Source organism: Topomyia yanbarensis, chromosome 3 (genome assembly GCF_030247195.1).
Source record: "Topomyia yanbarensis strain Yona2022 chromosome 3, ASM3024719v1, whole genome shotgun sequence".
Classification (NCBI taxonomy): Eukaryota; Metazoa; Arthropoda; class Insecta; order Diptera; family Culicidae; genus Topomyia; species Topomyia yanbarensis.
In genome coordinates, this window is record NC_080672.1 from 397855505 (window position 1) to 397870052 (window position 14548).

The 14548-nt window shown below is 41.8% G+C and overlaps 1 protein-coding gene across 3 annotated transcripts in view; it reads left to right on the forward strand.

Annotated features, from left to right (window-relative positions):
- LOC131693373 (multiple C2 and transmembrane domain-containing protein) overlaps positions 1-14548 on the forward strand; it is a 105089-nt gene that overhangs the window by 74272 nt on the left and 16269 nt on the right. For 2 of the 3 annotated variants that reach the window (XM_058981136.1, XM_058981138.1), the window contains exons 6-13: positions 3259-3407; positions 3471-3789; positions 3857-4053; positions 4219-4399; positions 4725-4903; positions 4979-5098; positions 5160-5259; positions 5393-5499. In XM_058981136.1, coding sequence (XP_058837119.1) covers positions 3259-3407; positions 3471-3789; positions 3857-4053; positions 4219-4399; positions 4725-4903; positions 4979-5098; positions 5160-5259; positions 5393-5499 — 1352 coding nt within the window. The remainder of the gene's footprint in view (positions 1-3258; positions 3408-3470; positions 3790-3856; positions 4054-4218; positions 4400-4724; positions 4904-4978; positions 5099-5159; positions 5260-5392; positions 5500-14548) is intronic. The other variant, XM_058981137.1, reaches the window with a different exon arrangement.

A 14548-nucleotide genomic window follows, 5' to 3' on the forward strand; every position in this document is an offset into this window, starting at 1 on the left:
TCGTACTTTTTGAACCCGTCTGTGTAGTTTAATTTGTACTTTGCGGTGGTAGTTGAAATCTGGTAACTTCTTGATATATTGCTCCAGTTATTTCGTTGGTCGCGAACTCGTCGTTCCCGGATGTTTTTTCTAAAGTTGGAGGGATAGCAGGATTCACCACAGGAACTTTCTGCGGGCGGAAACGTACATCAGACTGAAAGCTGAAGCCAGCAGGAGTGGGCTTGCCATCAACGTTTCGAAGGCAAAATACATGAGAGAAAAAGGTTTTAAAGACGACAATGTGAACCTCTCATCCAGAGTTCGGATTGACGCTGACGAAATCGAGATGGTCGACGAATTCGTGTATTTGGGCTCACTGGTAACCGCCGACAATGATACCAGCAGAGAAATTCAGAGACGGATCTTGGCGAGAAATCGTGCCTACTTTGGACTCCGTAGGACGCTTCGGTCGAACAAAATTCGCCGCCGCACGAATTATCTACAAGACACTGATTAGACCGGTGATCTACGGCCACGAGACCTGTACGATGCTCGTGGAGGACCAACTTTGCGTACCATGGAAGACGGAACGTGGTGCATGCGAATGAAACATGAGTTGCATCAGCTGCTGGAAGAACCATCCATCGCGCACACCGCAAAAATAGGACGTTTGCTAGACACGTCGTAAGAATGTCGGACGACGACACGATGAAGATGGTTCTTAAGGCTGACCCTACAGGAACAAGAAGATGGGGCGCACAGCGAGCACGGTGGATCGGCCAAATAAAGGACGACCTGCAGACCCTTCGAAGACTTCAACGCTGGCGACAAGCAGCAATGGACCGAGTGGAGTGGAGACGGCTTCTGCATACAGCAAGAGACAACAAGGCTCTAGCCTGAACGGTAAGATGAGTAACTTTCTGCGGGCGTGCCGGGTAGTAGTTTGTAGGCCATCTGAATTGATCCATTGTAAAGAGATGCCACGGTTACATCCGGTGATTTCGATCCCGTAGCAGATCCGGTTATGGATTAGCACTTTACTAGTGATTACTGCTAGATCCCGATTGCATTTGGAGTGTCTGGCGTATAGGGTACCTACAAACCTTCTCCGGTTTGTGATTTCATTAATAAGCCATCGGAAGTGGAGGAGGAAAGTTGTCTTGCGGTCCATAGTGATTTTGGAGCTTTTCGGTCCTTACACTACGGGATTGGTGTGTTGTTGATTTGGACCGAACGGTTGGTTGTCCTGTTGTGGGAGTGGCCTAAGTGTGAATAGAAGCTTTTCTGAACTGAAATCCGAAAGCCCACGGAAGTAGCCCATCGGAATACTGCGCTTACTGCTGTTAATTTAATCCGCGTTCGAAATTTTATCTTACCGGTGACATCCAGTGTATAGGAAGATGTAGACTCCAGATGAAAGGCAGCCGAAGATGGTCTGGACGGATTACGGATGACGGCAAGGACGGATCCCTGCAGTACCCTGTTCTCCTCGGTGAAGAGATCGGATTCGCTTTCTTCGATTCCGACCCCGAATCTCCGGTTTTGAAGGAATCGTATGTAATTGCCGAGGATTCCGCGTATGCCCCTTACCGTCAAGTTACTGGACGACTCCTTCCCGCCATACTGTGTTGTAGGCCTTATCGATGTCCAAGGTGGTGACGTTAACGCGAAATCTTTCGTTCGTTTCCTAGCCTAGGGTTTTGCCGAGGGATGCAAGGTAGGACCCGGTCCCTTATGCTTTCCGGAATGCGTGTTTTCTGCTGTCTAATAGTTACCGCTCGTCATGGATTATTGTAAGGTGTCTACTGACCATTCGCTCCAATGTTTTAACCATACGGGGGAGGTGGCCGATTGAGCTCAAATACTTTCCTAAGAAAGAAAATTTCCTCAAAATAACTTTGGAGCAGTCGTCGGTGATGAGTCCGTACAGCCTAAAACTACACAACTTTTCGAGTCTAGCTATTTCGGAATTTCACCGAGGGATTTGCCTAGAACCATGCATAACATGAAGCTTACAAGCCTCCTTGTGTACTGCTTCTATGGGTCCAAGTCACTTGGAGATTCAATCATTGTAAAACGCCCATGAAACCTAGTCGCCAAGCCTTCTTCATAGAGGTCCCAGTTCGTGGAATTGACGTTAAGATATCTGACGTCATCTTGCGAGACGATCAACTAACGACGGCTCGAGCTAGTTTGGTATGAGCCAATTTGCCACATCATGCGTAATACTGTCGGTGCAGAGAGTTAAATCTTACACCTCTTTCCCGCTAAATCGTGATCGAGCAAATTTGTATTCCATTGTTGCCTGAGCTTCCCAAAACTATGTAATGGGCACTTCCATCATTGCCGATTATGAGTGGAAGCCCATACTGCCGTTGTTTTTAGCTTTTTGCTACAAATCAAAAATGTTATGATGTGCAACATGTTTCAAACATTGTTTTGTGTTGCATCTGGTGAGATCTATACTAGGTCACTTGTAAAGTACAAAATCACTAGCACAGTATAGTCATCAGAAGGGCAAATATACCGAACATCAGCACCATCGTGGTTGAACAATCCGGATCCTCCAGTATTTTTTAGTTTTCCAGGTTCTTCGGTCGCCAGTCTCCAGTCTTTTTTAACACCCGTCACACACTCATCTTCCTCTATTGTTCACAGACAGCGAGTTCAGAGTCCTGAAGGCGACATCTCTTCCAAGTTCTCTGCTAAGAATAACTTTGGCTGGTCTCTCTTCTGGTATTTGCTCTAGATGTTCAGCTCACTGTAGTCTTCCGTGTTTTATCAGCCTTTCATGCGTCTGCGCCATTCTCCATTTTCTACTGTGCTGCCGTGTATTGAACGCAGAGCTCTTCTCTCGAATACGCCGAGCACTCGATAGTCTGGTTCCTTCAACTCCAACACCTTTTGGCTGCACAGTACACGAGATAGTACCTTTGTAGGCGGCATTAAGGAGGATCGTTATGCCGTTGGACCCTTCTTGAAGATAGGGCATATGACGCCGTCCAACCAATCCGACGACATTTCTTTCTTTTTAACGACCGCTAATTAAACCAAACCTTGTTTTCGATATCGATCCGCCTAAATAGTACACGAACAGAAATCGATCATTAGCACACCCCCTTAATCGTTCTTATTAGTTCCATTATTGGCGCTATTCTTTAGATTACATTTCCCACCCCCGGTTATCGATTTCCCCCTATCGTTTCACCCACGTTCTATAGGCTGGCAATTTCTGTTTCTATCACACTAAACTTGCACGCTCTTTGCTTAACCCGTTAGTACTTTCAGCGAAATCCCAAACTGGCAGACGCTTCCCGCCGGCTCAAGTCGCAAATCTGGAGCTCGGTCGTAACGATTGTGCTCATCGAAGCCAAAGGACTCCCACCGGATACCGAGAATGGGCTGAACGAAGTTTTCGTTCGATTTAGGTGTGTTCATTCTAAAATCTTAAATGCCGATGAGTAATTAATGTGATTGTGATGTGATTGCAGGTTAGGAAACGAAAAATACAAAAGTAAAAACTCCTACCGAGCACGATGGTTGGAGCAGTTCGATCTTCACCTGTTCGACGACGACCAGCTGCTGGAGCTGGTAGTTCACGGGAAGTGCAACACGTACGGCAAGTGCATAATCGATCTGCGAAGTCTTCCCCGAGAACGCACACACGGTATGTGGCAACCGCTAGAGGAATGCACCGGCGAAGTGCATCTGATGTTAACGATTAGCGGGACGACGGCTTCCGAAACCATAACCGATCTGACCTCGTACCGAGAGGATCCCATCGAAAAGTCAGTGCTGCAGAAGAGATATGTAGGATATTTAAGGTTTAGGGTAGGGATAGTTGAATTTAATTTTAAATCTTTTTGTTTACTCGTAGGTCTGGCACCGATCCCTGCAGAACCTGCGCGACGTGGGCCATCTGACGGTGAAGGTGTTTGGGGCCACTGGTCTGGCAGCGGCAGATATCGGAGGCAAGTCAGATCCATTCGTAGTGCTAGAGCTAATCAACGCTAGATTGCAAACCCAAACCGAGTATAAAACGTTAACACCCAATTGGAACAAAATCTTCACTTTGTAAGTTTCGCAAGCAATCTTCCTAACTACTTGTGAGCTCTTCTTCTAATAGAATCTGTCCTTTTGTATATAAATCTGTCAAAAAAAAATAAACCGATCGCCCGCCACAACTAACTAACCCTATTGTCGTACGTCTGTGTTGCCTGCTTGTTTCTATTCTTGCAGTAATGTAAAAGACATGACCTCGGTGCTGGAGCTGACCGTGTTTGACGAAGATCGGGATCACAAGGTAGAGTTCCTTGGACGGGTGGTAATTCCTCTGCTACGGATACGAAACGGCGAAAAGCGCTGGTATACGCTCAAGGACAAGAAGATGTACACCCGAGCAAAGGGCACCCAACCGCAGGTAAGTCCGACAAGAACTGATCCAAATTTCGATGGAATCAAAGGCTATAGTTCAGCACAATTACAACAACTAAATCTCGGTTTATTGACAATGTTTATTAGAATTAAATAAAACTGCGAATAGAGTGCAATCTAAATCTATTTCCCTGATTGTTTTCATCGGTATCAGAAAGAATCCTTGTTTATATTTATTTAGAAAGCGTGCATTACGTTCCGGCTAGACTGAAACGAGCATCGCTCAATTGCGCCATTTATATGCAGTCCATTCATTTCCGGTTGGTTTCCGATGTCATTCATCGTATCGCGTTCTATCTATCCTTTCCCAGATCCTACTGGAGATGACGGTTGTGTGGAATAAGCTGCGGGCGGCCCTGCGAGCCCTGGAACCAAAGGAGGAGAAGCTCGTCCAGCAGGAGGCAAAGTTCAAACGTCAACTATTTCTGCGGAATGTAACTAGACTGAAAACCGTGATTATGTATTTTATAGAAGTAGGACAATTTATTCAGTAAGTATCGGCTGTCAGCATTTGTTTCTGCTTCTATGTTGGCCTACATTTATACGCTCGTTTCTCGAATTGCAGGAGTTGCTTCGAATGGGAATCCCCGGTGCGTTCGTTCATAGCATTAGTTTTGTGGATATGCGGATGTATCTGGTTCGATATTTCCACCATCCCAGCGGCGGCTCTTCTTTTCCTGCTGAAGTAAGATTTCTCTAAATTATTTATTCATAGTCTGATTAAACTTCACCATCCGTTCATCTAGAAATTGGCTTATACAGTGGCTGACGGGATCGTCGTCGCAGTCCACGGCTGACGATTACGATGTGGCCAGTGATGACGAAGATGAGGAAGATAAGGAAAAGGTGAGCTCCTTTTTCGCTGCATAAGTTTAATCCTGTGGTGGAGCACAGTAAACGAGCTGCTTCAGGCGTAACGATGTTAAAACTTTAGCTATGTTATTTCTGACCCGTGATTTTCTGCGGTAACGGTTTACAGGAGGAAAAAAAGACGATAAAGGAAAGACTGCAAGCCATTCAAGAGGTTTCCCAGAGTGTGCAGAACACAATCGGCTTCCTGGCGTCACTGGGCGAGAGTGTGAAAAAGTGAGTATTTCCGCCGGGCTTGTTAATGAAGTATCAACCGTTCACTTCATTAACTGTAAGAAAAAGTATTATTGTTGTACATCATTGAGCCAAGAACATATTTGAGTAGAGTGTAAACGTCAGCTATATGCTATTAAAATGTGGCGAGTTTCTTATTTATTTATTACGTCTTCGGTATATACCGTACAGGTTACACTCAATGCTATTGCTAGCGTCAATGTTAAAAATTTCTCATTGCTAACTTATAACTAGATTTAGTGGTATGGAAGTCATAAACTAAAGCAGTTTCGCTGAATTTGTTACAACACCTGTCTACCAGATTGTACCGGCCATATGCTGTACAGTGCCTAGGAATCCACAGAAGCGGACGATTCCTTATATCTTGAGGGAGAACAAACAAATAAACCCTGAGAGTTGTCGGGACAGTCAATGTTGCTCGACCATATATCGAAAATGAACATTCTTTGCAAGAAAGTACGGGACAGCAGCGTTGGCAAATCTAGCAATATGCATCGATTATTATACGGCCGAAGACAGATAGGGTCGTTCCAAGCCAATTTTCTGAGAGCAAATCGTACAAAACTTCTCTGAACGCGTTCTAGTCGGCTACTTTGAACGGCGTTGCACAGTGGCACGACTTAGAACAAAAGGTGGACTAAATTCAAACCTTTACCGTAGTAGTTCAAATAGGATGATTTCATGTAATTTTGGTACGCTGAATACGTTTCTGATGTTAAAACATATTGAAAATAAATAAAGCCGTGTGGTGTCCGGCGGGCTGAAATCTTTTTGTACTATTAGATCCAAGAATGGAACCTCTGGGGCTTCCATGTCGTAAGAGGCGACTAACAACATGCTAGGAGTTCTTAGGTCGAGGTATTGCTCCGTACCGAAGACTTAACCTGGACGGACCTTAAGGTTTTACATCATAACCTTTATCCATTCTGTATTTAGTGAATCACTGACATATAATCACCTTTTCTGATTCGCTATTCTCGATTGTGTACCAACGTTTTTAGTTTCTTCTGGCGGCTGTATATTAGCCGTAAAGGACGAAATCTAATTCTACACTAAGTAACAGAATATATTAATATACCACTGGCACTTCCACGCCAAGGTTTAACTTCCAAAGCTTTGGTTTAAAAACCGTTTAAACTTTCATGTAGGAAATTGATTGAATTGGCCTAAGATGGAGCTGTCGAATTGCACAAAAAGTTTTGTATGTTGCAAGCGATCTGTAGATGTGTTAAATTAGGTATTTTTTTATTAAATCTAGAACCGTCTACCGACAAATCTACATTTACGAATACCTCCAAAAGTGACTTCAAGGGGTCTCATGAAGGCCTGACACTAGCTTTATGATACTTTTGCTTTCCTAAACAGTGATAAAACTCTCAACATTCCAGAACTTCTCTTTATCAGAAAATGTAGGGCCATCGGAAGCTAAAACTTCGTAAAATCGCACTCCTGGTCCTTTCTTCAAAATCATCCAGTGCCATACTCTACGTCACTCATTCGGATTTGCATCGCTCATATGGTAGTCGGTATTTGCTAGTATTTCTGTTCTCCCATCCATTCTTCTTCTGGACCACCGAAGAATCCCCTGTCGTAGTGTTCATTATATTTGTTGCGCATAAGAAACATGTCGTTTGCAATTGGTATTTAACCCAATTATGGGAACGTGTCTGATAGGGAGAGTGGAGATACCAACTTGTCATTAACATTTCGCAGTGAATTTTTTCACATTCATTTGGGATATCTTTTATACATTTGTACGCTTTCTTTGTACTGCAAACTTTGAGAATGATTATTGAAGTGTTAATAAGAAGCATTACTCCCGATGGCCGGCTGTTCGGAGTTCAAATTGTTCGTTTTGAATTCTCAGAAATTGATCGCGAGCGACTTCGTACATATTGCTAAGATTATATTGTCTATAGATGACTAGACCTCTATCATATTCCGCGCGGCTTTATCCTTTCATTGCGCCCCACGGAAGAATAATTTTTAAAATGTCTATTTGAATGAATTCATATTTCTACTGGAGAACGCACACCTGAAAACTTTGATCTAAAATGAAAAGACAAAGCGCGTGAGTACTTAGCTAAATCACAATATCTACCAAGATATATCCTGATTCATCTCCCTACCTACTAACACCAATCCTATCCTGTGACACTTGTGGATGATGCAGAGAATTCCTCGGTCATAATAGTCACAAGTGTTGAACTAACATTCCGTCCCATCCCAAAATTGACCTGCATGGACGTGGCCATCTACGTTATTGATCATACTATACCCAAACAACACTTGTAATGGCCGCGGTTTGTTGCATAGCCATAAACTTTTGCTGGTGCGCTTTTGGGTTGCTAATTCAGTTGAATAATGGTTTATGTACGCTTCTTTTCAACAAATAATGTTGTAGAAACTGCTAGTCAACAAACGGTGTTGCTCGGGTAATCTTAGTCTCTTTAGGTTGCACGTTGAGTATGATGAACTACTCCCAAGTATCATACAATTGGTTCAATATGCATTTTCAACAGGCTTTGATCAATCACGGGAAACTCACGGGCGGTCAACTAAGCTAAGCTAGGCTAAGCTAAGCTTAAAACATATTGAAAACAAATAGTTACTAATCATTAGGGAGTCTCAAAAATATCTATTTTATCAAAATTATTCTTAAGTCGGTTCCGACAGCATAAAGTAACAAGTTACTTTACGTTTGTTCGGACATGCCATAGACTCAGGTGATTCGTATTTCTAATGCCAAAAGAATTTGACTCCTATGGTAGCAGACAAAAAGTTAAGTCGCCGGTAAGCTCTAAGCTTGCATATATGATCCTTCCACGCTTTTCTAAACTTTCTCCCTTCAACTCCTTGCTCTCCCTTGAGTACTATGGCTCTTAATATTGAAAAATATACTTCACCTTCCAGTCCCTTACTAATTAAATGCCAAAACAACTGTTATTCTTAAGATTTATCTACAATAATTTTCGTGCGCTTAATCGTTTTTGATATTAACACTTGTTAAAAAAAAGAAAGCTGGGGGCTGGTATTACATAGTTTGTAAATCGACTGCCTTGTACGCAGCTCACTTGGGTTCGATTCCCAACCCCGCACATAGGGTTAGACATTTTTCTAAAGAGATTTTTCTAACCCGAACAGAGGAGAATGACCATAAGGTTAAAATGTCCATAATCATAAATTTAAAAAAAAAATATGTTAAAAAACCTTCATTGTACATTAGGGTGGCTTAAAAACAATTATTTTGTTGTGAAGGTTCAAACAAATTTTTAAGGAAATTCTTGCGCGCTGAATTCCTTTTTTGGCAATAAAAATATTAGAAATCAACTTTACTACTTACTGGGGTAACTCAAAAGTAAGTACTTTGCCTATTATAACGATTTTTTCAATAGTAATTATTGTAAGCTGAATTTATTTTCCATGTTGAAACGAATTGATTAACATCTCATTATAGTGCTTCAGAAATGATTATTTAGTTTTTTACGGATCAGATAAGATGTGTTCGACCAATTTTGGCACGTTAAATTCATTAGTGCGTTACTTGATAAAAAAAACTAAATTTTCTTTAATTTCAAAAACATAAAGTTTGAGTATATTTTTGGATGGTTAACGATTTTTTTTTTCGCAAGTGTGTTTTAAGTTATTTAGATTGGTCCATTTAAAAATGATTTTATTTTATTTGGGTAATATGGCTTATCCTTAAGATTAATCAGTACTATACATATACTGATCAAAAAAAATTTCCAAACGACCGAAACTCAACTGTGTTCACTCGATTTGTCAGTTATTGCGTAAATTACCAACAGATAGTTCCAGAAACATTTAATGACATATTTCAATTGGTTGAAAATATTTACTGAATTTTACACATTCTGAATGTCTTCACCATCTAAAAACCCATCCTTTCTACTCGGCTCCTCTCTCTCTCTCTCTTGATCACTAGTAAAACCCTCGTACATCATGCTCTCCGTGCTATTTGAAAGTTGTACATGTATTTGTGTCATTATTCTAGCTATAAAGTGATTATTCAAATTTAATATCAATAACTACCATGCGTCTCCATCGACATTTTTTTTTTAAATTTTGACTGTTTATCGCAAGTTTTCCAATACTAGCATAGACTTATTTTAAAGAGAAAATGAAAGGCTTTCGAATGAGTATAGTGTGATTGTAGGAATTCACGAACATCGTTGTTGTTATCGCATTAGAAGTTTGAATTCAATAAAAGTTCATAACAAACAGCTAGATAACAATAACTAAACCAATAAGTGACCTATTTTTAGTGCTTTTATGGTGAAATTTAATCACATGGATAATATTGCTGAAGCAATTCAATGCAGAAAATCATCCGTTTCTTCGAAAAACGAAAATAATTGAATGTAGTTCCTATAAACAAATTATGCCAAAACACTTGAGTTATGCCCTGCAAAAAGCTGTCAAAAATTCGTTTTACGTTCAAATCGCCTAAAATCTCGCAAAAATGTTTCTGATAGCTCAGCTGATACGAAAAAAATACTAGCAAGAATATCGCGTAACCTTCATATATGGACTTAAGTCCGGGCTCGTCCCACTGTGCTTTGTATGGCGCCCATACTTGTACAGCATACTCCAAAGTGCTCCGGACCAGTGCGCATTATAAAGATTTCAGTGCATAGAAATCCACAAAATCGACTGTGTTCAGTTTCAGAAATCCCAATGTTGCCAAAGCCTTCGCCGTTGTTGCAGTGATGTGGTCAGCGAAGCGAAGTTTTCTGTTTAATAACACTCCCAAGTCACTGATAGAATCCGCTCTCTCGATAACACAAGCTTGACGGGTATATTCACAACGAATTATATTGACCGAGCCTTATATTTATCGACGTTGATCTGCATACCGTTCAGCAAGCACCATTCCTCTATATTGGCTATACCAAGTTAGAGCACAGCAGAGTCGAGTGCTGAGGCAATTGAACGAAAGATTTTCAGATCGTCAGCATAGAGCAGTTTTCCAGACTTGATGCGGGTGCCGAGATCGTTGATGAATAAGAGAAAGATCCGTGGCCCTAGATGACTTCCTTGAGGCACACTCGTTGGTGTTACGACTGCGCTTGAGCGTGTGGTGCTAATGCTAATTCTAACGAAGGCGGATTGTTGGGAAAGAAAAAAACGCAGCCATCTAGTTACCCAGTTAGGAAAACCTAGTCGCACCAGTTTCAAAACAGCAATGTTGTGTGGCACCTTGTCGAATGCTTTCGCGAGGTCAAAATATACAGCGTCCACTTGTTGACGCTTCTCGACAGCTGGAACTAGAAAGCTTGCGGATCGCTTTTTTGTAAATCCGTATTGACGTTCGTCGATTATGTTGAAAGAAGCTGCGTACATCGCATTGTAGACTAACTTTTCCAGAACATTAGCTAGGCAGTTAACCCTTTCATGCCCAACTTTTTCCTAGTACATGTAGGGTTTCAAAACTGTTTTTCCTTGAAAACAGTGAGATCAAGATATACGAAAAGTCTTTTTTCATAAAGATAGGTGCTTCCCTTGCAGTGCTAGAAGCTACTCAATTTTTACCTTCCTATGCTCAATACCATTCTCCAAGAATATTTACAATAGTTCAATTGTATGGAAAAAGTTTTCAAAAACATTGCACCATAACGAAGATATATGAAAAATTCATTTTCCGTTGTCAACGTAAACTGTTCCTGGCAGCTCGATCGGAATCCAATCAGACTGATTGCAATAACTTCAGTTCTAAGGCTGATTCTTGTAACTGTTAGTGATCAAATGAAAGGCAATAGTCACATTTATTAGCCTTACTTGTTTTTGCGAGCAAATCTTGCCTCAATCAAAAGTTATAACTGTTTAAAAACGTTGTTGTCCACATACAACATGGGCATGAATGAGTTAAGTAGCGAGATTCCTCTACAGTTTTCAACATTCTGTGTGTTTCCAGCCTTATGAATAGGAACTATAGCAGCTTCTTTCTGGTAAATACCTCTCGGAAGTGGTCTGCAAAAAGGTCCACCGACTCGGCAGCGAACTGTGAATTTTTGTCTCGAAGATAGACCTTTTCTGGTACACCCCCGAAGCGTTTTCTGCTATTTATAGACGTCCAGAATGTTTCGAAGGCTGCGTTGAACTTGGTTCAGATATTCACCGAATGCACTGTTCCGGGCTGTTTCATAATGCAGTTCAATTTGACGAAGAACAGTTTTGTTGTCGTCGGTCCTTTGCTGTAAGTATCGCTTTCGTTGTTTCCGGAGTACGTTGACCAAGCTCCGCGTTCCACCACAGAAACTTACAATCTGCTTTTCTGCTGACACGTTTCTAGACATATTCCTTGTTTTGACGGATGTCTTGTTTTTTTCCTTTTTCAAGGATTTTTAGGAACGTGTTCACTGGAAAACAGACAGAGAATGAATGACTGGCACAATAAGAATAAAGAAACGGTGAAAATTCACCTTTTTATTGGAAACACTGAAGAAAGATATGTCCTCAAGCAGGAATCGAACCTACGATGTCCCAGTCTCTAGTTGGGTGCGTTAACCATTTCGCCATCGAGTAACTGCGATGATGTCATCACATATTTCCGACAGTATCGCGATCACCGCAACAGCCTCCAATAGCTACTAATTGACCTATCAACCCCCAATGTCTCCTAAGGGGTGTTCAATAAAAAAATACAGTTTTTTCAGTTGTTAAAAAACAAACAACAAATTTTCAACGAATGGGTCTTCGAGAGCGTAAAGTAACAGTCGTCGTCCAGTACGAACGACGTCCTGCGGTAGTTCTTCGTCATCCACCAGCACTGCGATTTCATGATCGCTATCTGCTCGTCCGTGTACTGGGGAGACCGAGTCTTCTTCCGACAGATGATGTCCTCCATCTTGAAGGTTCGGTGATTCAAGATATGGGAGCAGTGATATTTTCAGCCGGCATCACGCAGACTCGTTCCGTCCTTGTTGTCGAACCGCTTTTTCAACGCTTCCTCCTTCTTCTTCGTCATTATCTTCGCCGAACCGCCGCTACCGACCTGGGCTCAAGGATGCCAAGATCCGGTAAACTGTACTCACGGGCACGTTTTCGTCTCGAAAGTAGTCCACCGTAAACTTTTTTCGATGATGACCATGCGTTTCATAAAACCGTACAACACGCTCGCGGAGCGCTTGCTGTTTCGACGCCATCTTTGATTGAACTTACAGCACCCGAGCGAAAAAAAACATGCCACCCATTTCTAGAGAGTCCAGAGAGCAATTCTGTTGGAGAGAAAAAAATGTACACTCTTTACAAATTGTGGGGTAAGGCTTTCAGGCTGGGAAAAATTTTTTTTTTCGGATTTTTTGAGTGAAGCGAATTGATCAATTTTTTGTAAATTATAGTATATCATTTCAATAACATACTGTAAGTTTTCTATGCAAAAATATCGACAAACGACTCGGTGAAGAAAGCTTTTTGTACAACGTCTCTGAAAAAAACATGATTTGCGGTGTTGCCGGCCATTCAAAAACTACTTGACCGATTTCTCTCAAACTTTGCATACATATTCTATGTAAAAAATACTTAACCCATACGTTGAGTTTTTGAGATAATTTTTCAATTAAGGGGGTTTTTTATTCATTTTGAATAAAAAAAATTATTTTTCACGAAAAATTCCAACTTGTTATGAGTAAAACCCCCCAAAAAATAACCAAAAAAGTATTCAATAAAATACAATTACGTTGGGCTTAGTTGAGAAATATCCAAAAGAGATGGGTGCTACATCGCTCTCATCGCTTCGAAATACTCGCAACATGAGGAAAGCATTTCCGAGTTTGGTGAATCCTCTGTACCACTGTAGTATCTCCCGGCTGTGTGTAAGCTTACAAAATCTAACCAGACATTCATTGGGCCTTATCAATTTTCTATTCTCATCTGTCATCTAGCTCAATTTTTTACTAATTGGATCAAGATGATATTTTCATCACTGACCGGTATATAGACCTAGACTACTTCGACGGAGAATTCCCCGGCGAGAGAAATCGACCTGAAACCGAGCCAGCCAGCCAGGTGGCAAGGCCAGTTCGACAATTCCGGTGGAGCAGGGCGTCCAGTTCGCTGGTACCTCGACGACCCGCGACTGGTGGTTTCACCATTCGCGGTCACCTCTGTCCAATTCGCGGCGGTGAATCTAGCTTACGTCGACGGAAAGTTTCCCGCCGAAAAAATTCTCCCGATACCGATTCTTCTTTGGTTTCCGGTATATTTCTCTCGGGCCAACCGGTAGGATGTCGTAGTCGGTTCGGTGATTCCGGGTGGAACGTGTCATCCGGTTCGCTGGCGTCTCGACAACCCATACCTGGTGCTCTGTCGTAGTCTAATCGTTCAGTCCCCGGCGGTTGATCTACTCCGACGAAAAGTTTCCGGTGGTCATTGCTCTCTCGAAACTATCGCTCGCTGTTCATCTCTCAATTTCCGTCACAAATCTGTTGACAGCATTCCACGTGCTTACGTTTGTCATTCGGTAGACTACTATCTATCCGGGTTCAAGTATGGCTCTCCCGTTTCAAGCATCTCTATACGTGTCGCTTCAAATCTCGGACATTCGAAGACCAGGCGCTCAGGTGTCCCCTCGACTTCCTGAAGCAGCCGTGACCCAACAGAAGCCCTGTCAGGCGGAAATTCACCTCTCCGTGCTTTCTATTGTCCCACGTCGACAAGTTTGCGAAGAGCCAGTAGTTGTGTGTCCAACGCGGTACCCGGGTACCTTTTTAAGCTTCAATTAAAGAAATTCCCATGTTTTGCCTTTAGCTGGAAATTGAAACTTTGTGACATCTTAGAGCTTCACTAAGTCAAGCTTTTGTGTTAATAATATTATTGATATAGTAAGGGGGGAGGGAGAGTGAGGAGGGGCTCCTGAATTTTTTTACTACGTAACAGGCCGACGTCCCGATCAGAACGACATAACAGAAAGCTATCAAATATATTAAATATATTATATCTCATGTTGATATTTATTACTCACTGTGTTATTTTTGTGATATCCCTATCAGCAAGGCAAGCAAACTTATAT